This window comes from Bufo bufo, chromosome 3, assembly GCF_905171765.1.
Source record: "Bufo bufo chromosome 3, aBufBuf1.1, whole genome shotgun sequence".
Lineage (NCBI taxonomy): Eukaryota > Metazoa > Chordata > Amphibia > Anura > Bufonidae > Bufo > Bufo bufo.
Window position 1 is genome coordinate 611,993,238 of NC_053391.1, and position 21,241 is coordinate 612,014,478.

The following is a 21,241-nucleotide window of genomic DNA, read 5'->3' on the forward strand; positions in this document are numbered from 1 at the left end:
TTGAATCTAAAATTTATAAAACCTATAAATAACCAGAGGCCAGACTGCTATATTAAAACAGATTCTTGAGCAAGTAAAAATCTTGCAGTTTAAACATACGCTTGTATCCGTCTCGCGATACAAGACAAACCCCACCCCCCTTCTTTAAAGTGGCTCCACCTTGGCAGATATATATATATATATATTTATTGTAATGAATGCACACCTGCTGTGTTCTCCTAGATTGAACTAGTTAAAGGAAAGCGGATCCACAAATTTTGGATGGCATCGCATTGCATTATCACAGTAAACACAACCCAAGTCTGCTACCTAAGAAAAAAATAAAAATAAAAGTAGTTTAATTTAACTTATCCCTTCACATCAGATAACCAGGAAGCCAAACACGAAATAAACTGCATCTTATGTCTTCACGTAGTAAAATGTTCCTCGATTCCTCAAGTGATTGTAGCTCCCATTGCAAAAAAAAAAAAGTGAAAAAAATAAAAAAATTGAAGGAATTTTATAGTTGTATGCCCAGATTCGGAACATTACCATTGGCATGAACCTGGTTAAACAAATTAAATAGTTCTAACTTAAGCTCGTTTAACTTTGAGGGGGTCTTTAAAAGACGGTACAGAATGAAGGGGCGAAAGGGAGCAAAATGCCAGTACCCCACAGGAACCGAGAACGGTACTGCCTAATGACCAGTCATACAACGCCGGCTTATTCTTCAGCCATATAAAGCAAGCTGCGTTTTATATGTACTAACATATTGTGATGAACGTGTCAGAATACTGTTCTATGGGTACAAGCTGCCCATACACGAGGCAACCGGAGGAGAGGATCATGTGGCTGGGGAAATACTTCAATAATTGGTATGAGACTAGATGGTCAAATGTGCCAAACAGTCGGAATACACATGGAAGCGGAATGGCGGCACATACAGTCCCTATGTACTCTAACATGCCACTCTATGCTGCTACCGCATAGGCTACAAGATGGATTCTAAATTATTTACTACTCCTTACAACTCTGTATGAGCTCTTAAAGGGGTTATCCAATAGAACAAATACCCCTTCCCCCTCACAATACCCAGGCTCCTTCTATAGATCATCATACTTACCCCGCTCTCCAGATCGTTCTGTCATGGCCTGCTATTTATTGGTTCCCCCTCCACCCCGGCTGTTTTCATCTGCACAACGGGAGATGTAGAGGCGGCCATGCAGGGATCCGGAGTGAAGCGGGTGCCGGGGTAAGTATGATCTATAGGAAGGGCCCAGGCATTGTGGGGGGCATGTGTACTATTGGATAACCCCTTTAAATGGGTTGTCACCTCACATATTGGTGACAAATCGCTAGGATATGCCATCAATGTTAGATAGATGCGGATCCCGCATCTATCTCCAGAATGGGGCCTCCAAAGTGAACAAGAGTATATGCGTGGCATGCTCTCCATTCACTCCTATTAGAGTTCTGAAAATAGCCGAGTGTGCTCTGCTATTTTTGTGACTCCCATAGAAATTAATGGAGAGCATGCCACACAAACGCGGCCACCGCTCGATTCAGTTCTATGAAACTGCCGGAAATAGCCACTCGCATTGAAATGAACGGAGGGTGAGTGTGCATGCACGGTTCGCTCTTTCACTTTGGGGGCTTCCTTCTAGAGATAAGTGCGTGCCCAAGAGGTGGGACCTATGGTGGCATATCCCAACAATGTCTGAGGTGAGATATACAGTGAGGAACAGAAGTATTTTAACACCCTGCGATTTTGCAAGTTCTCCCACTTAGAAATCATGGAGGGGTCTGAAATTCACATTGTAGGTGCATTCCCACTGACAGAATTTAAAAAAGAAATTCAGGAAATAACATTGTATGATTTTAAAAAGAATTTATTTGTCTTGCACTGCTGAACATAAGTATTTGAACACCTGAGAAACAGCAAGAATTCTGGCTCTCAAAGACCTGTTACTGTGCCTTTAAAAAGTCCACCTCCACTCCACTCATTAATCTAACTTTGTAGCACCTGTCTGAGCTCTTTAAAGACCCCTGTCCACCCCAGTCAGAAGCCAACTACTACCATGGGCAAGACCAAAGAGCTGTCAAAAGACACCAGAGACAAAATTGTGGACGTCCACAAGGCTGGAAAGGCTTACGGGGCAATTGCCAAGCAGCTTGGTGAAAATAGCTCAACTGTTGGAGCAATTGTTAGAAAATGGAAGAGGCTAAAGACGACTGTCAATCTCCCTCGGACTGGGGCTCCATACAAGATCTCACCTCGTGTGGTATCACTGATGATAAGAAAGGTGAGGAATCAGCCCAGAACTACAAGGGAGGAGCTGGTCAATGACATGAAGAGAGCTGGGACCACAGTTCCAAAGGTCACTGTCGGTAGAACACTACGCCGTCATGGTTTCAAATCATGCATTGCACGGAAGGTTCCCCTGCTCAAGTCATCACATGTCCAGGCCTGTCTGAAGTTTGTCAATGACCATCTGGATGATCCAGAGGAGGCATGGGAGAAAGTCATGTGGTCAGAGGAGACCAAAGTAGAACTTTTTGGTCTAAACATCACTCGTCGTGTTTGGAGGAAAAAGAATGAGTTGCATCCCAAGAACACCATCCCTACTGTAAAGCATGGGGGTGGTAACATCATGCTTGGGGGGTGCTTTTCTGTGAAGGGGACAGGACGACTGCACTGTATTAAGGAGAGGATGAATGGGGCCATTTATTGTGAGATTTTGAGCAACAACCTCCTTCCCTCAGTCAGAGCATTGAAGATGGGTCGTGGCTGGGTCTTCCAACATGACAACGACCCGAAGCACACAGCCAGGATAACCAAGGAGTGGCTCCGTAAGAAGCATGACAATGTTCTGGAGTGGCCTAGCCAGTGTCCAGACCGAAATCCAATAGAACATCTTTGGAGGGAGCTGAAACTCTGTGTTGCTCAGCGACAGCCCCGAAACCTGACAGATCTGTGTGGAGGAGATCATTGTGGAGGAGTGTGCCAAAATCCCTGTTGCAATGTGTGCAAACCTGGTCAAGAACTACAGGAAACGTTTGACCTCTGTAATGGCAAACAAAGGCTTCTGCACCAAAAATTAACACTGATTTTCTCAGGTGTTCAAATACTTATGTTCAGCAGAGCAAGACAAATAAATTCTTTAAAAATCATACAATGTGATTTCCTGTTTTTTTATTCTCTCTCTCATAGTGGGAATGCACCTACAATGTGAATTTCAGACCCCTCCAGGATTTCTAAGTGGGAGAACTTGCAAAATCGCAGGGTGTTCAGATACTTCTGTTCCTCACTGTATCCTCTAAAGGAACCCCCACAGATCCTAAGAATTAAAGGGCCAGTGTCCTCTTCACCGAGAAACCCCAGGGAAGCTGCCAACTTGCTGAATCAGTGCTGTACCTCTTCATTCTCAGGATCAGTGGGGCTTTCCTAACAATCAAAGTGATCCCCCCCACATATATCCAGGACCATAATAGTCCATGTGTTACTTGGTTATGACCATCCAATCCAATGTAGCAAAGGAAGTGTCACTCATGGTAACTTTCTAATTAACGAGGGTGGGAAGGAGTTTTGCGCCTTCTTGTCTACACGGCTACCTATAGAACAGATGTCCCTGAATAAAAAAAAAATTTCCTTAGGATTTCTTCAAAATAAAATGTGACCAGCTGTTGAACTACAAATCCCAACCAGCTCGTCATTGACGAAAGGGAAAGCTTGCTTAGGCCATTTCTAGATATTCACCATTGTCCAACCACATTCTGAAAAGCGCTGGATACAACGTAGAAATCAATTTCAGACAATTTACAGTAAATGTGAAAAGCCTCAATAATAATAATAAAAAAAAAAAAAAAACCGACCACCTAGAACCACCTGAACAAAACCTAACATGCCATGTCTACTGAAGTTGAAAGCAAGGTTTCTTTTCCCCACCCACAATTTAGATCTTTGTAAGTTCAATTTTTAAGGGACACTTGCTTTCAGCTTTTGATCAAGTCGGACATGTTCTACAGGCTGGGGTGGGGGGGTTACTTGAAAAACAGCAGGAAAACTGGTCAAAGTGGTGGGACAGGGCTGGATGTTCGGTAAAACACAAAGCAGTTTACTTTTCGGTCAGTTCCACTTTTCCAATCCTGACTTGGGAGGCAGTTGGGGAAATACTAAGAGACATCGTTACAAGTTTTCTCTCAAACAGAATTTTTGTTTGCCTCAATAATTCATCCAAGTTATGTTTTATTCAGTTTCATGAATTAAAATCTTTTGGCTTGCATGTTTTGTATCCATTAAATTTATAGTTCCTCAAAATATGAAAATGTCTATGGAGGAAGATGGAGGCTCAGAGTAGACTGTACTCTTGCAAAGTCTTCCACAATGTATGCATTAGAGCAAAGTCTTGATGTACAGTGCACCAGATTCAAGAAAAGCTACTTTTTCCACAGGAAGCCGATATGCCATCACTATGAAATTTTCTTAACCAAAAAAACTAAAATAAAAAGGCTGAATGTTGTGGCAGTCAGCACACAGTGCCAAATGGAGAAGGTAAAAAATACAGCTGGGTCTGTTAGAATTTCAAAGAAAACCAAGCTCATGCAAATGCAATTACAGTCCGTGTGAGTGACATTTGGCAAGTGAAAGATACATGGTTCGCTTTAGAAGCATCAAATGAAGAGGCTTTTTTTTTGTGTCTTGAAGCTTTTTAGGGTTTGTCTTCAACAGGTGGACGTCTGGTGGTGCTAGAAGTTGAGGGACAGAGGAAAGCTGCACTGCATCACACTTAGAAGTTAAATTCTTTTGCCTGAAGGTTGGATGACGGCTCAAAGTTGTAGGTACCTCCCTGGGTGGCTTCAGGAATGAGGCTTTGATCTTCATCAATCTGCCCAGAACAGAAAATAAACTCAATTAAATCCTATAAAGGGCTTTGTGTCATTACAGAGACATGTGGAGAAGCAGGTGAAGGGGAAAGTGTACTGCTCGGGGGCCTTCAAATGCAGCAGAAATTCCATTCACCTAAGGCCTGTTTCACACTTGAGTTGGATCTCAATACCAAAAAAATAAAATAAATGTTTTTGTTTAGACCTCATGTATTCTAAATGGAAAGAGCCGTTCAGGATGCATGAGGCTGCAATCTGCGGTTTTGTGTCCGGTCAAAAAAAACAAAAAACCATGCAAGTCAATGCGGATCCGTTTTTTAGGAGCCTAAAATCAGTTTTGATTTCAGACAACCGCATCCTAACGTAACGGATGCATCCTGATCTGCAAAATCAAAACAGATCCGTTTAATTCCGTTATTGAGATCCTCTGCTAGATCTCAATACTGGAATTAACAACGCCAGTGTGAAAGTAGCCTAAACGGGGCTTGCAGAAATCCACATGCTTGCGTCCAAAACCACCCCACTCCGACGACTGGAACAGATTTTCAGTTGTAGAAATTTTCTGCAAAAAAAGTCCACTACCTGTGAAGGCACACTCAAAGGTTTGCCTTTGTAGATTTCTCCTGCAATAAATGGGCAAGTCAGGTTTGCAAGAGCTGGAACTCAATTTAAGGGTTTTTTCATGACTAACTCATTGATGTCCTATCCTCAGAACAGGATAATTTCAAATCGTCAGAGGTCCAACTACCTAGTACACCGCCAATCGGCTGTTTTTACTAGATGCGGCACTGGAATGGGAGCAGCGCTGCAGTAACCAGACACGACCACTGCATAGTGGGTGGAGCTGTCATTTTAGCGCCTGATTCCAGCACTACAACTAAACAGCTGTGCAGCGGGAGTTTGGCCCCTTCTGATCTGTTATTGATGACCTGTCCTAAGGATAGCTCTTCAATAGGTTGGTCCTGGAAAAACCTAATAAAAGGGGTTTTCTCATCTCAGACAATGGGGGCATATCGCTAGGATATGCCCCCATTGTCTTATAGGTGGGGGTCCCACCGCTGGGACCCGCACCTATATCGAGAACTGAGCCCCGAAAGTTAGGGAGAGCACACTGCGCATGCGCAGCCGCCCTCCATTCATTTCCATGGGGCTGCCGAAAATAGCCGAGCACTGGCTCGGCTATTGCAGTCTGCCCCATAGAAGTAAATGCTCCCATTCATTTCTATGGGAGAGGCGGAGATTAGCATTTGGTGGTGGATGGACCCCAGGAAATCTGGGGTCCTCCAGCCACAGAGCTCCCCGCTCAGTTTTCGATATAGGTGCGGGTCCCAGCAGTGGGACCTGCACCTATCAGACAATGGGGGCATATCCTAGCGATATGCCCCCATTGTCTAAGATGGGAATACCCCTTTAAGGGTCTGATCACACATGGTGGTCATATTACAGTTTTTGCAGAAATATGATTGCATTCTGTGAACAGACCCTTACAGATCAGCTCTCCTTCTGTCTCACAAATGAGGGGTGCTGAGGTGGACACCCACTATATGACCTAAGAGGACATATGGGCAGTGTCTTTTGTCGTGCCTTCTTCTAACAAGGTGACAGCACCTATCCTTTCCACCAATTCTTACACTAACCCAGATAGTAAGCTTGTATGGCAGGGCACACATGATGTATTACGTTCACACACTTAATTGAATGCTGCATTGTTTGTATCGGTTTGTTAAAGTTAACTATAATTTATCGGTGAACCAAAGCCACATAAAATCCAATGACAGTGACAAACCACCTCCGTGTACATGTGTTTCCACTAGTATTTTTCTTCATATGTAAGAACATTAAAACAGACTTTTTTAAATATTTGTTGCAGATTTTCGGCGTGGATTTTGAGCCAAAAATGTACAAGAAATCGGGAGCACGTGACCGAGCCTAAAGCCTCATTTACACGTCTGTGTTTTGGTCACTGATTTCCATCTGTGATTTTGAGCCAAAACCAGGAGCAGATCTTCCCCTGATACCTTATCTCTGTGTAGCTCCACTCCTGGTTTTGGCTCACAATCACTGATGTATCACTGACCATGCACTAACTGTATGAATGAGGCTTAAGACTGACCATTGCACAGTGGCTATGAACTGTATTTAGAGAGGTGCACTGGGGCAAGCTGAACTACATGATCTAAACCTCATCTTAGCTATGATCCCACATTGGGAATTGTATGTAGTGGCATACTTAGTGGTGTATTTATCACATATTCACAGGGTAACAGGTGATAAAAGTTGGAGTGTGGAGGGGATTGACGCTGAGAACAGGGTGTCGCCCTCTTTACATACAGCAGTAGTGCGCATGTCAGTCTACTACTTCGTTCACTTCTGTGTAGACTGTTCTCAGCCAGCACCATAGAAGTGACTTGAGTTGTGGACCGACGTGCACACTACTGCTCCATTCAAAGACAGGACTTGGGACCCCCCAATTCTTTGTGGGTCCCAGCATTTGGTCATCCAGGAAAGAAAACAACATTTTTCTGGATAGTGGATCAATAGATTTTCATGGTGCAACTCCTTTAATTTTAGGAAGATATTGAAGTTAAACATGCTTACATCGTCACCAGAGAAATACTGATCTATGATTTCAAACGCTAATTTGTAAATTTCTTCATTCTCGTGCTGTTGCAATGCTTCTATTTTTTCCAGACCTGAAAAAGATGGCAGCTATCAGTAAAGTAGGACATGGAGATGACAAAATAGAATGGAAATAATAAACTGAATAGGATATATCTACATCTCCTAAAGAGTGATAAGAATGCTGTGATGCCACACTTTATGACGTGGGGCTGCGTTGCCCAAATTGATTTAGTAGCAAACAGCGTAAGCATATATACATGTTTTATCTGTCTGACCAGACCATGCAGAAGACCAATGTTAATAAGATCCTCTACCAGTTAGTTAGGCCTCTGCTCACAGTATGTTCAGTTTTAAGACAAATTCATTTCTCACCTCCACACTCTTCTATGATCTCAGCAATTGTGCTCGCTTCTTCTCCTGCCATTATAAGAATGTTTTTCAAGCCGTCCAAAACCACCTGGACAACCTGTGAGTCTTTCACAGCCAATAAGTTGCAGAACGGTGGGATGACGTTCTGCTGCACCAGGTACTCCACCTGCACAGGACAAGCAGAAAGTGACAACTGCACAGCGTGAAGTTCACAGAACACATCCTAGTTGTCAAAGTTTGCACAGAGTAAGGCCTTATTCAGATGTCAGTGAATCAGAGACCTGTGCTGTCGGTGGTCTCCAAGGACAGAACAAGTACCCACTGATTTTAATGTGCACTCACATCAGATATTTATCATGGTCCAGGGATTACACCACAGCATGCTCCATTTTTGTCCGTGTTTACGGATCCATCGCACCCAATAAAGGTCTATGAGTCCACAAAAAACACGGACATAACATGTGTTTTACAGATAATTGCTAGGAGATGCTCTTGAAATTAATTTTCAGCTGAGCAAAATACGGATGACATATGGAAGGCAAAAAACAGACATACGGACATCTTCACAGATAAACCACTGCCCATCTGGTCACTGATGTCATCAAGCTCGTGTGAATGAGGCCCTAAAAAGAACCTGTAACCTCTCCTGACAGGTCTGTTTAGGTAAATACTTACATTCACCATAAAATGACAATTCTGGAGCATCTTTTCTTCTGACTTTATGCTGTGCTGTACCTCCGTTATTACTATGAATTCATGAATAAAGTAACAACCGGTTGTTTCCATATCCCTAGTCAAAGGGGGTGCATCTGTCAGGACTGATTAGACAGTGTCAGAACGTTCAGGGACACACGTCATGGTAACACCCAGTTGTCAATTTATTCATAAATGTATAGTAGTAATAACAGGGGAACAGGACAACATAGTCATAAGAATAGATGCTCCAAAATTGTCAATTCATGTGGAACACATATATTAAAAACAGACATGTCAGGAGAGGTCCTCTTTAATGGCCTTTGGAGGGTTACACTAATCATTAAAATTTATCTAATAGAGCTGAGTGATATCTCAACTTTCTTAAAGGGGCACATTCTCTTTATCAAACACTTGCATCCAGTACGACAAGGAGGGCTCTACACCCTCACTCAAGCCTCACCTGACTGGTGCACAGCAGCTATTTTGACTTTGGCTAGAAAACATTTGCTCTGACGCCTCAACTCAATAAATCCATGGCTTACCTGGTCTTTCCGGCCACTTATTGTTAAGTTGCTGATTGCCCATGCGGCTTCTTTTTGGGTTCCAAAGTCTCCCTGCAGAACAGAAAAACAATTCTATGAAATGCCAAGAAAAATATGGTAATCTATATAGTTACAGCAGAATAAAATAAGAGTCACTTCCTAAAGTTTGGTTTTATTTTTGGTCACATTCCAGCAGCAATCAGTATATCATATCAGGGAATTTATGTATAAGCAGTTATTTAGTAACGGGTGAGACGTCCTCCAACAGTGGAGCTATGCCAAGATGAAATTAAAGGTATATACTGGGATTTTAATATTGATGGCGTATCCTCAGATAGAACTGAAGCAAATGGGATAGGACATCAATATTAAAATCCTGGAAAAAACCCTTTAAGGCAGGATATCATGCAGACACTAGTTTTCACTGAAAGTAAAACTTTTAATAATAATCATGACAACACCACCGCCTCAGAGAACAAATCCAACAGGGATAGAAGTGCACCACAAAAATTCACCAGCTATGAAATAAAGCATTGTCCCAGAAATGGCTGGTACGTCAAACTGCTGACGTAACCATCTCAGGAATAGTGACAATACTGCCCCTTTAATGCACAATATGGACATGTACTCTACCAGACAGACTTACCTTGGCCAGCTGATGTATTATCATGGGGATTAATCCGGCATCTATAACAGCTTGAACCTGTTGCTGATTTCCAGCTGTGATATTGGAAAGGAACCAAACTGCTTCCTGCAACAAAATACAATACATACAACTGTGACTTTAATGCTCAGCGTCTGTGTGCAAATTATTGGTCTTTACAAAGAAATTTGCTTAGGGTGGTTTTCACACGGCATAATTAGATCACCATAGAACCATTTGGGGATCTAAGGCTGGGTCAGAGGAATCGCAGGTGGTCTGGGGAATGTAACTTTAATAGATGCCAAAATGTAGTCATATCACAATGACCACGGACACAATAGCTAAATATAATGCAAATGTAGTAATTACCCAATAGTGTTATTGGAGGATTCTCTTAATGGGGTTTTCCCATCTCAGACAATGAGGGCATATCGCTGAGATATGACCCCATTGTCTGATAGGTGCGGGTCCCGCATCCATCTCGTAAAGGCAGCTGGCAAAGTGAAGGAGGGCCGTCCTCCATTTATTACTATGGGGCCTCGCCGCACCTATACTAGCTGGGAATACCCCTTTAAGGGTATGACTACAGGGCGACAGCAAGACATTTATTATAATATATTTCAATGGTGCAATGAGACACACTGGAGACACGACAGTTGCTAAAAAAAATAAACTGACTTGCGTCGCAGCATTGCAACACCATTGAAATACACTGCATAAAATGTTGCTCGACACATGTCGCTGTGTAGCCGTAGTACCCTTAGCCAGATGATAATCTGCAGAGCTCCTGTAAGCAAAATACAGACTGCTGTTTATGGCCCACATTGGCTAAAGATTTATCACTTAGGGCTCATGCGCTCATGCCGTTCTGCGGCTCCACAAAAAAATACAACATGCCCTCTTCTTGTCCCTTTTGCAGACAAGGATAGGACTTTTCTGCAGGAGGAGAAAAACAAAACAAAAAAAAAAGCAGCAAGCACTCGGCGGGGATCTGTGTTTTATGGATCCGCAATTTGTGGACCACAAAACATGGCCGTGTGCATGAGCAGTCATCCTGTGGATAGATGATACCTGTTTATGGTGGCAAGACCCAATTATACATTTCATCTTCAAATAGGTGTTACAATATTTGTATATTATTTGGCATAATAGGACTACCTTAAAGCGGTTGTTCAGCCCCGTGGGCCCTTCAGGCAGATTCCCCAACATGGCCGGGCCTCCGGAGGTATTCATACTTGCCTACACCCTGTCAGGTCATTGGGTCATGTAACGCAAGTGGGACACATCACCGCTGCAGCAGTCATGTGACAAATGTCAAACCATCAAAGTGTCAGCATCATGAATGGAGCCCAAAGAGCTACAGCAGCAGTGGGGGAGTGAAGGAGCCGGAAGCCAGCAGCGGAAAGCAGGTAAGTACGATTCCCTCCGCAGATCTAGTAACATTGGGCAATCCGCCTGTAAGGTGTTGTCTGCTTTTGTTGTTATATTGATGACCTATTGTCAGGATGGGTCATCGATATCAGATTGGCAGGGTGTCAATTCCCAGCACCCCCGTCGCTCAGCAGTTTGAAGAGAACACAGCGATCATACGAGCAATGCCTCCTCTTCAAGGTTTACCTGCTCACCGATGCAATGTTGACAGCGAGCAGCTAAACAGCAGAAAAGGCAACGCTTGTACGAGAGCTGCGTTCTCTTCAAACTGTTGATCAATGGGGGGTGCCGGGAATTGTCCGCTAGCCGATCTGATATTAATGAGCTATCCTGAGGATAGGTCATTAATATATATAAAAAAAAAAAAAGTGGACAACACCTTTAAGCATATATAAATATATTAACAACCAAAATACCTTATTTATTTTCTCTTTAGGATGCGTCAGTAGATTTTGAAAGTGAGCGAGAACGTCGCAGTTTAACACCACTTGAGTCTGTTCATCGGTGCCAGTTACTATGTTACCCACAGCTCTTAATGCTGCCGTCTAAAAAGGGATGAAAAAAAACAAACAAACAGAAGTAAGGATATGTTCTTACAATTATCAAGATTTTAGTCAATTTGCTATAAATACCAGGTTTGCCCTATGAAGCTAGCAACTGGAGTGAGTGCATTGTGTGCGAATGGTTTGTGACTTCGCTGCAGAATGTCACAAAATGCTGCTCAATGCTGAATAGCCGTTCACAGATCCCATTCAAAAGTTCTCAGTTCCAGAGTTTGGAAGGCTGGTTCATTTAATGTGTGGCATCTGGAAGGAGCATTGATGCAGCTGTCAGTCAATAAGTATATATATATATCCCTGTAAACGCAGACAATCAGAAGCAGCTCCTCGAACTCACAAATGAAACCCTTTAAGGGTGTCTTATAGAGGCAAAATAAATCCCAAAACAGGATAAATCTATTAAATAAATCACAACTAGACTTAATACCATCTTTTGAAAGTGATGACATATCACTAGGATATGCTGGGATGAGTGGGGTTCTGACCTCTGCCGATCCCGAATAGTTCCATGCTGTGGTTCCCTGCAGTCCAGGAAACACAACTCTATCAGCTCCCCAGACCCTCCATTTTTAGGATCAACAGCGATCCTAGCGAAATGCCATTCAGACAAAACTGAAAAAGGCAAATCTTAAAACTAGGGTTGTTGCGGGTATCGAAATTTCGATACCCAATCGATACTTTTGTCCCGGTATCGATACGATACCGGGATTTCCGTTTTTTCGATACTGGGCTGCGCTTCTGCGCAGTCTAGTATCTCTGAACATGAGCGCGCTGCTATCGGCGCGCTCATGTTCTCTCTCAGCAGCACGGGGAGAAGGAAGCTGTCCTCCCTCCCCCTGTGCTGCTGCCGCTGCCACCAATGAGAAGAGAGGGGCGGAGGAGGGGCGGCAATGAGAAGAGAGGGGCGGAGGAGGGGCGGCAATGAGAAGAGAGGGGGTGGAGGAGGGGCGGCAATGAGAAGAGAGGGGGTGGAGGAGGGGCGGCAATGAGAAGAGAGGGGCGGAGGAGGGGCGGCAATGAGAAGAGAGGGGGGGGAGGAGGGGCGGCAATGAGAAGAGAGGGGCGGAGGAGGGGCGGGCGCACTGCGCCACCAATGATAGGATTACTATCGGAGCGATGGGAGGAGACATCAGCTTCACTAGTGGGCGTTCCTTTTCCCTGCGCTGCGATTGGACAGCGCTACAGCCAGGGAGAAGGAACGCCCACTAGTGAAGCTGATGTCTCCTCCCATCGCTCCGATAGTAATCAGCAGCATGTGGAGCAGGAGAGGAGACAGTAATGGGGCACTGCGGGCGAACGGAGCGGCGCCCAGGACTAATGGTGAGTGCTGAGACATCGCTGGGCGCCGCTCTGTGTGGCCTAATAGTGAAAGTCTGGACTCATATACAGTAGTCAGTCTTTAACACATACAGGAGGCGGGTGCCGGCAGCAGAATCGCATTGCCGGCACCCTGCCCCTGACAGGGAGCTGCGATCAGCGGCAGTTAACTGCCGCTGATCTGCTAGTACCCGCCTCCTGTATAAAGGGGTAAAATCATTGGTGGTGCAGTGTGCCCCCCCCCTCAATCCCCCCATCCCATTAAAATCATTGGTGGCACAGTGCGCCGGCCCCTCTCAACCCTCCAGTATTAAAATCATTGGTGGCAGTGGCCACAGGGACCTCTCCACTCCCCCTCATTGGTGGTGCAGTGGCAGCTTCTGATCGGAGCCCCAGCTGTGTAAGCCTGGGGCTCCGATCGGTTACCATGGCAGCCAGGAAGCCCTGGTTGCCATGGTAACATCCCTGATGCTGTGTGCACAAAGCACAGAGCAGCAGGGACAGTGTGGAGTCCTATTCACCCTGATAGAGATCTATCAGGGTGAATAGGAAAAGGGATGAAAGATCCCAGGTTCTAGCCCCTAAGGGGGGAAATAGTTATTAAATAAAAAGTGAAAAAAAAAAAAACACTAAAATATGAAGTATAAATCACCCCCCTTTTCCCAATTTCACATATAAAATATATAAATAAACATATTACATCGCCACGTCAGAAAAGTCCAAACTATTAAAATATAAAAAAAAAATCTAGGTGGTGAATGCCGGAACAGAAAAAATAAAATAAAAACTGCGCGATTCGCCATTTTTAAAAATGAGGAATGCACGTGGCTTTTTTTGTTTATTTTTTTCGCGTGGTATCGAATGGTATCGAGTATCGCAATACTTTTTCATGGTATCGAAACCGAATCAAAAATTTGGTATCGCAACAACTCTACTTAAAACCACTATGAAAAAAATTAAAATAAAATAAATCACCTGAACTTTTACTTCCTGATGACTCAAAAGTGGCACCAAGTATGGCACAACTCCAGAATCTATCACCATCTGAATTTGTTCATTGCCACCATCAGTTAGGTACGATAAAGCCCATACTGTATCCACTAGAATCTAAAGGAGGGAAACAAGCATAAACTTATATTGACAAATGACAAAACCAATAAAAGAAGAAATCTACATAAACTAATAAGCTGCTGGCTGACAAGAAGCAGCAAGAAAATAAAATTCTCAGTAAGGAATATTAAAAAGGGTTTTTTCCAGGTGTTTAATAATATTATAACCTATCCTTCGGATAGGTCACCAATACCAAATTGTCAGGAATCCGACACCCCTGCCGATCACATCTTACGAAGCACATTATAGTGCAGTTCAGATCCATTCACTTGAAGGGGACTGACTTGCGCCTAGGCTACGTGACGTCACATACCTGTGAAGAGGCCGCGGCACTCACCGAGCACTGCGGTCTCTTAAAACCGATGACCGGCAGGGGTACGGGAACTGGACCCCATGATCAGATACTGAAGACCTATTCTCAGGATAGGCCATCAACATTAAACACCCAGAAAACACAAGACAGCAATATACTTACATTAATGTCTGTGTGGTATATTAGGACACAAAGAGCAGGCAAAATCTAGAAGGGGAAATAAACCAAAACTATATTAGGTACAGGCCATCAGAATGGATTATATTTCTGGAATTTAAGTCACATTTATATTAAAAACCAAAACAAATGCATAATTGAAGTTACAAGACGTGGCATCTTAAAGGAGAAGTATGTGATTGCTGGGGGTCTGATTCCTGTAGTTACTACATACGATGCTGCTCAATTAATTCCTGTTTGCCTAAGGGCTCGTTCACACAACCGTTGGTGTCCCGTGTCTGTGAACCGCAAATTGCGGTCTGCAATGCACGGGCACCTTCCAGGGGGCAGGCGCATGGGGATTGCAGACCCATTCACTTGAATGGGTCCGTGATCCCTCCGTTCCGCAAAAATATAGACCATCTTTTTGCGGTGCGAAGGCACAGAACACCAGAAAGCACTCCGTAGTGCTTCCGTTCCGCATCTGCGGATCCATTGAAATGAATGGGTCCGCATCCGTGATGTGGAATGACAACAGAATGGTGCCTGTGTATTGCGGATCCGCAATACGGGAACGGGACACCAACGGTCGTGTGAACAAGCCCTAAGGCTACATTCACACCTGAGCGTTTTACAGCACGTTCCTACGCGCTGTAAAACGCTCAACGGGCAAAAACCAATGTTTCCCTATGGGCATGGTTCTCACCTGAGCCTTTTACAGCGCGTACGAACGTGCTGTAAAACGCCCTACACCCCAAGAAGTACAGGAGCTTCTTTGGAGCGTATTGTCGCGCGTAACACCCCTGTTTTCATTGTACGCCTCTGTGGTCAATAGCAAGAACGCGTGTACGACGCTCTTTTCCAAAATACAAAAACGCCCCAAAATACGCCCGATAAAAACGCCTGTAAACAGCGCTTATCGAATACGCTCAGGTGTGAACCCAGCCTAAGACAGAATTTAGCGCTCGGCTATGTCTGACAGTCCTACAGAGAATGCATGCAGCAGCAGCACATGTGCTCCACTAACTCAGAGACCCTGTTGTCATGATTGGTGATCGTACCAGTGGTCAGCCCCCCCATGGTAAGATACTTATTGCCTACTCTGTGGAGAGATCGTACTTCTGGGGAGACAACCTTTGAAAACTCATAGGTTTAAATGACATCTTGAAGTGACAGGTGCAGTACAGTGAAAACTTTACAAATGACCACACTGCAAAACTGTTTTAGGACAGCTCCACTCTAACCTGCAGGAGAAACTTCAGAAGAGTTTAACAGGTAAGGCTTCGTTCACATCACCGTTCACGGAGAAGGCACATAACTGACCCAAACGGAGCCCTTAGGACCCCATAGACTATAATGCATGCACAACTTTTGTCTCCGCTCCAAAATCATCTTCTGAGCGGAAAGATAACGGACTGCATTATAGTCTATGGGGTCCTTAGGCTCAGTTATGTGCCTTCTCAGTCCTTTCCATTCTCCTACTCCTAAACGGAGCAGGAGAACGGAAAGGCTGAACGGTGATGTGAACGAAGCCTTAGATTCTACTCTGGGGCAACAGATGTAAATTACTCAACAAACAGAAGCCAATAGCACTTGCTGCTGAGCAGTGACTTGTAAAAGAAGAAAAAGAATGGGGTGACCTTGTGCCATTCAGCTTGTCACCCAGTGCCAGCTCTTGCTCAGCTCTGCGTGTAATACAGAGTGAAAGAGGAGTGATGCTTCAAAGAGTTATTTTAATACAAGTTAAAAGGGGGTGTCTGGCCGGTAATTTTTAAAGTGTTTAGAATCATAAAAGAAAGTAAAGAAGTGATACCTCACTGATTCACCTCAGCTCCTGGGCCCCTCGACAAACAGGATATCACTGGCTGATTTCTGAGCTGTCCTTTCCTGTCAGTCGAGGGGGATCAGGAAGAAGGGACCAGCAGGGACCCTGGAAGTGTTGGAACCGAACGGTGGGGGATCAATGAAGTATCATATCATTTCTTTTGTATGTTTTTTTTTTTTTTCAAAGACATTCTGACCCTTTAAAAAAATATTGGTCAGACAACCCGTTTTAATTTCAAAATGCATGACATTTTTACATAAATATCAGAGGCTTAAAAAGTTTGTATATTTAATGTAATATACATATATATTTCATGGGTTATCTCAGGGCAAACTACACTGAATGTGTCAGATTTAGATTAATCCATACCCACTTACATTTTGGTTAACAAGGGCTAGTGCAAGCTTTTGGAGATAAAAAGGGTCCCCCGGGGAATCAGGACTCATCAATATCAGATCGGTGGGGTCCCAACTGCCAGCGCCCCCTTATAACAGCAGACTGAAGGGGGTTTGGCAATCACCCCTTCATGTGGGTGGGTGATAAGTGCGGGTGCTGGTCCTATTAATGACCTATCCTTAAAGGGTACATGAGCTTATTGTGTAAAGCCTTATGTATATGATTCTGGATGATCTGCTGTGGTTTACATTATGCACATTAATGAAAATATAACAGATTCTGTCAAGGAATCAGACAACTTCATGAACTGTGGAAAACACCGGGACCGCACAGCCTGGGTTGTACGAGAACAAAACAATCATCGCTTCACATTTTTATTACCTCCTGCACAGTCTCCATTGGCGGTGGGGGGTCCTTATTCCTGCACAGATTGACAATGACCCATGTGACGTTCCGGAGGAAGGTGATGGGGATGGAAGGGTTGATGAAGGACAAGAGCGGTTTGACAATTCCAAGTGAGATGACATAATCTCTACACTGAGGACCATCACCTACAGAAATGAAAAGGGTTTCAAAAAAATCTTGCATTAAAAATGTTATTGGAGTAAAATAAAAACGGGGTGATTCTGAAATGTATGCGTGAGTGGCATTCCCCAACTGCCCTTTAGAAAATGGTTAAAGGGATTCTGTCACCAGGTTTCACCCCTGTCAGCTAAACATATGCTGATGTTCAGGGCGTCTTTACGATTCCTAATGTGGGCTTATAAATGTCATCTGTGGGCTTATTTAGCTAAAAAACAGCTATTACTAACCTGTCAGTCAAACAAATAAGGTGCCCAAGGGGATGTTAATGGATGCAAGGTGCCGGCCGCACCCGCCGCCGTTCGTGCCCACCGCCGCCTTTCCAGACTTCTGCGCCGCCTCCTAATCCTCTGTGCAGCCTCTCGCTCTCCCTCCCCCCTCCTACTGCTGTAAGATCTCGCGCTTGCGCACAGGGCTCTGCCTGATGCGCCCGTGCGGACTTCTCCATTTGGCTTCTTACAGCGAAGTGCGCATGTGCCGGCACTTCGCTCAACCCCTGCATGCGCGAGATCTTACAGCAGGAGGAGGGGGGAGAGAGGGAGAGCGAGAGGTGGCACAGAGGATTAGGAGGCGGCGCAGAAGTCTGGAAAGGCGGCGCTGGGCACGAACGGCACCTTGCACCCATTAACATCCCCTTGGGCAACTTATTTGTTTGACTGACAGGTTAGTAATAGCTGTTTTTTAGCTAAATAAGCCCACAGATGACATTTATAAGCCCACATTAGGAATCGTGAAGACGCCCTGAACATCAGCATATGTTTAGCTGACAGGGGTGAAACCTGGTGACAGAATCCCTTTAATAAGGTCTCATATACCGTACATAACTTTGGAGTGCAAAGAAACTGGTTATGTAGAATAGCTACGGATCAGGGCTTACATTTACATTCTGAACTAGACTAAAGGTCCCATGCACACGACCGTATCCATTTTGCGTTCCGCAAATTGTGGATCCTCCAAATATGGATGCGGTCCGTGTTGCATCCGCATTTTTTGTGGACAAGTATAGGACATGTTCTCTCTCTTTGTGGAACGAATCATCTGCGCTTTTCCATACCTGCATGTCCATTCTACAAAAAGAGAAGACTGCCCACAGAATGGGGACCAAGGACCCATTGAAAACAATACAACGTATTTGTGGATCTGTGATTTGCAAAATGGATATAGTTGTTTGCATGGGGTCTAATTGGTTGTCTTGCACTATAGTTACTTTAGGTACAATTATCTGTCCACCAGTTTTCATTAAAAAAAAAAAAAAAAAAAAGTTGACCCAAGATTTAAACATATCCTCAGTATAGTGTATAAGTGTTGGAATGGTGAGGTTACAATGGCTGGGACCCGCACTGATCAGAGAACAGGGGTCCTGGGTCACCCCATACCAGTGAAGCACGCAAGCTTCCACTCATCTCTATGGGGCTGATAAAGGGAATCCTTGTATAGAGGTGTGCATGCTCAACCACCACTCCATTCATAAAGGGAAACATGGGAGCCTCATTCTCATGATCAGTGAGGGTCCCAGATGTACCCCTACCATTCAAACGCTTATACCTTATGCTGTGGATAGCGGACATGTTGAAATCTTCACACAACCTATTCAACATATTCCATGCACATATAATGAAATTGTCCTACCGATGATATTTCCAAGCGCCCAGACTGCTTGTTCACAGACATTTTGATGCACGGAATGCAGAAGCCTCAGAAATAGGGGGACAGCATCTGAGGAAAGAAAATCCGTGTAAATGATTCACACGTACAGATTTGAAAAGGAAAACATCAGAGAGTCCGTCTGTCAGGTCAGTAATATCCTCTCGGCAACACAGCAAGGAGCTTCAGATATTCCCGCAGTGACAGACAGCCCTTGGATTTGACTGCATTCATACTGACTAATGAACACACAGCATGGTGCATCTTCATCTGACCGGCTGAACGGCTTTTCTGAAAATGGAGCAACTGGATATGTATTGGCCACACTCGCACTAAAACCAAAACAGGCTCTTCCTTAGTGCCGGTTGCTAATTACTTGACTTGTGTAACATTAAAGACTGATAACAAAATACTTTTTTTTTCTTGCAAAGCTGCATTACAGCTATAGTCCGTCATAGAGGTCCTACCGCGTTAAAGAGGACCCGTCACCGCTCCCGATATGTCAGGAATAGTAATAGGACTGCTGACACTGACCTCCAATCTGTAATTCATATTTCTTAATATCAAGGCAATAGATTCCCTAGCATTTTGTCTAAATAGTTCACATTTTTTGACAATTTTCTAACAAGCCCTGCGCTCCAAACTTATAGACTTAAAAAATCACAAAATTGGGCTTTTGCGCGCAATATTTTGCTTTTTACATGATTCACTCCAGTGGGTGGGAACGTGGACATAGCTAACCTGTCAAGTGAATTTAAGCCAGATTAATCAACTCTGACTTTTTAAAATTGCAAAAATTGTCTGTTTCACTGCAGCAAAGGGGTGGTATAGAAAGTGGAGAAGCATCTCAGGACAGAACTGCTAGACTTAACGATGCGCCAAATTTTTCAAACACTGCAACATCTGCTAAATTTGGTACAAATTACAGCACCACAGACTCCTGCAATCACGGACTATAAAAATTCCCCATATAATAAATCTCCCCCCAAACCCCCAAAGTTGATGGGGGGGGGGGGGCGGTTACAACCTCTGGACTGGAAAACTGTTCTCAGTCAGAAAACTGGTCACACGCAATATAAATGAGAATGCTCACCAAAATGTTATGATTTATCTTTATGTCCAGCTAAAGAGATGTATTCAAATCCCTTTATCAGAAAAAACATAATATGTAGATATATTCTGAAAAACACAAAATACACAAACTCCCCAACTTTTTTTTTTTTAAATACAACTTTGCGTAAAACAAAAGTACAGGCGAATATAAGATACTAGCTTATCAGAGAAAATGCCTTGTTCTTCAGATCTCTTCCTGCTCCACCCCTTCCTAAACTAACATTCACTCCGAACTGTCTGCTGAATTCATCTTGTGAGACAAAGACAGATCGTTAGCTCACCAAAGGATCAAACAGAAATCTCTGGATTGGGGAGGGAATAGGATCATGAAGTAGCAAAGTGAGAAACAAGAAGAGGGACTGCAGCAGCTAATAGTTCTGTATCTCACCCAAAGTGCTTTATTCACATCAATGCTGCTCAGCACTTCTCTATAATGTCCTCTGTATCAGGCATGCTCAACCTGCGGCCATCCAGTAGTTGCAAAACTACAACTCCCATCATTCCCGGACAGCCTACAGCTATCAGCCTACAGAAGGGCATGGTGGGAGTTGTAGTTTTGCAACAGCTGGAGGGCCGCAGGTTGAGCATCCCTGTTCTATATTGTGATGCTGAGTGAGTTAGGGAGCAGAATCTCCAGTTTTCTCCATGGCAGTGTATGAGAGACATTATAGCCTCCACCCACAAGTTCAGGGACAAGAGAGAATTAGAGATAAAGCCCGCAGATAAACTGCAGGATATTTGGAAAAGTCATGAAAGTGTAAGTATGCTTTAAAAGTCTGTAAGCAGTTTTGGCTACGCAAGACTGATTGCACTCGGTACATGCCTTTTGCCTAGCTACTCCTGCAAGTGCCCAAGAGGCGGAGCTTCACAGTGAAGTGATCTCTGCATTGAGCTGCTTCACAGCACCTTCCCTCTGCTTTTTGTGACAGCTGAAGCATCCAACCAGAAGACCATTACAGTGATCACTCAGAGCAGATGGGATAGGCTTTGAAGCAGCACAATTCAGAGAGCACTTCCACATCTAGGGCATCTGCAGGAGAAGTGCCTGGCAGAATAAAG

At 44.0% G+C, this 21,241-nt stretch overlaps 1 protein-coding gene across 1 annotated transcript in view; it reads right to left on the reverse strand.

Moving 5' to 3' along the window:
• Positions 1–4,112: 4,112 nt before the first annotated feature.
• KPNA3 (karyopherin subunit alpha 3) overlaps positions 4,113–21,241 on the reverse strand; it is a 46,095-nt gene continuing 28,966 nt past the window's right edge. The window contains exons 8-17 of the mRNA XM_040426030.1: positions 19,055–19,141; positions 17,225–17,394; positions 14,629–14,673; positions 14,019–14,150; positions 11,583–11,711; positions 9,739–9,843; positions 9,093–9,164; positions 7,858–8,020; positions 7,462–7,556; positions 4,113–4,865 (exon numbers count right to left, since the gene is read on the reverse strand). Of these exons, the coding sequence (XP_040281964.1) occupies positions 4,767–4,865; positions 7,462–7,556; positions 7,858–8,020; positions 9,093–9,164; positions 9,739–9,843; positions 11,583–11,711; positions 14,019–14,150; positions 14,629–14,673; positions 17,225–17,394; positions 19,055–19,141 (1,097 nt within the window). The 3' untranslated portion in view covers positions 4,113–4,766. The remainder of the gene's footprint in view (positions 4,866–7,461; positions 7,557–7,857; positions 8,021–9,092; positions 9,165–9,738; positions 9,844–11,582; positions 11,712–14,018; positions 14,151–14,628; positions 14,674–17,224; positions 17,395–19,054; positions 19,142–21,241) is intronic.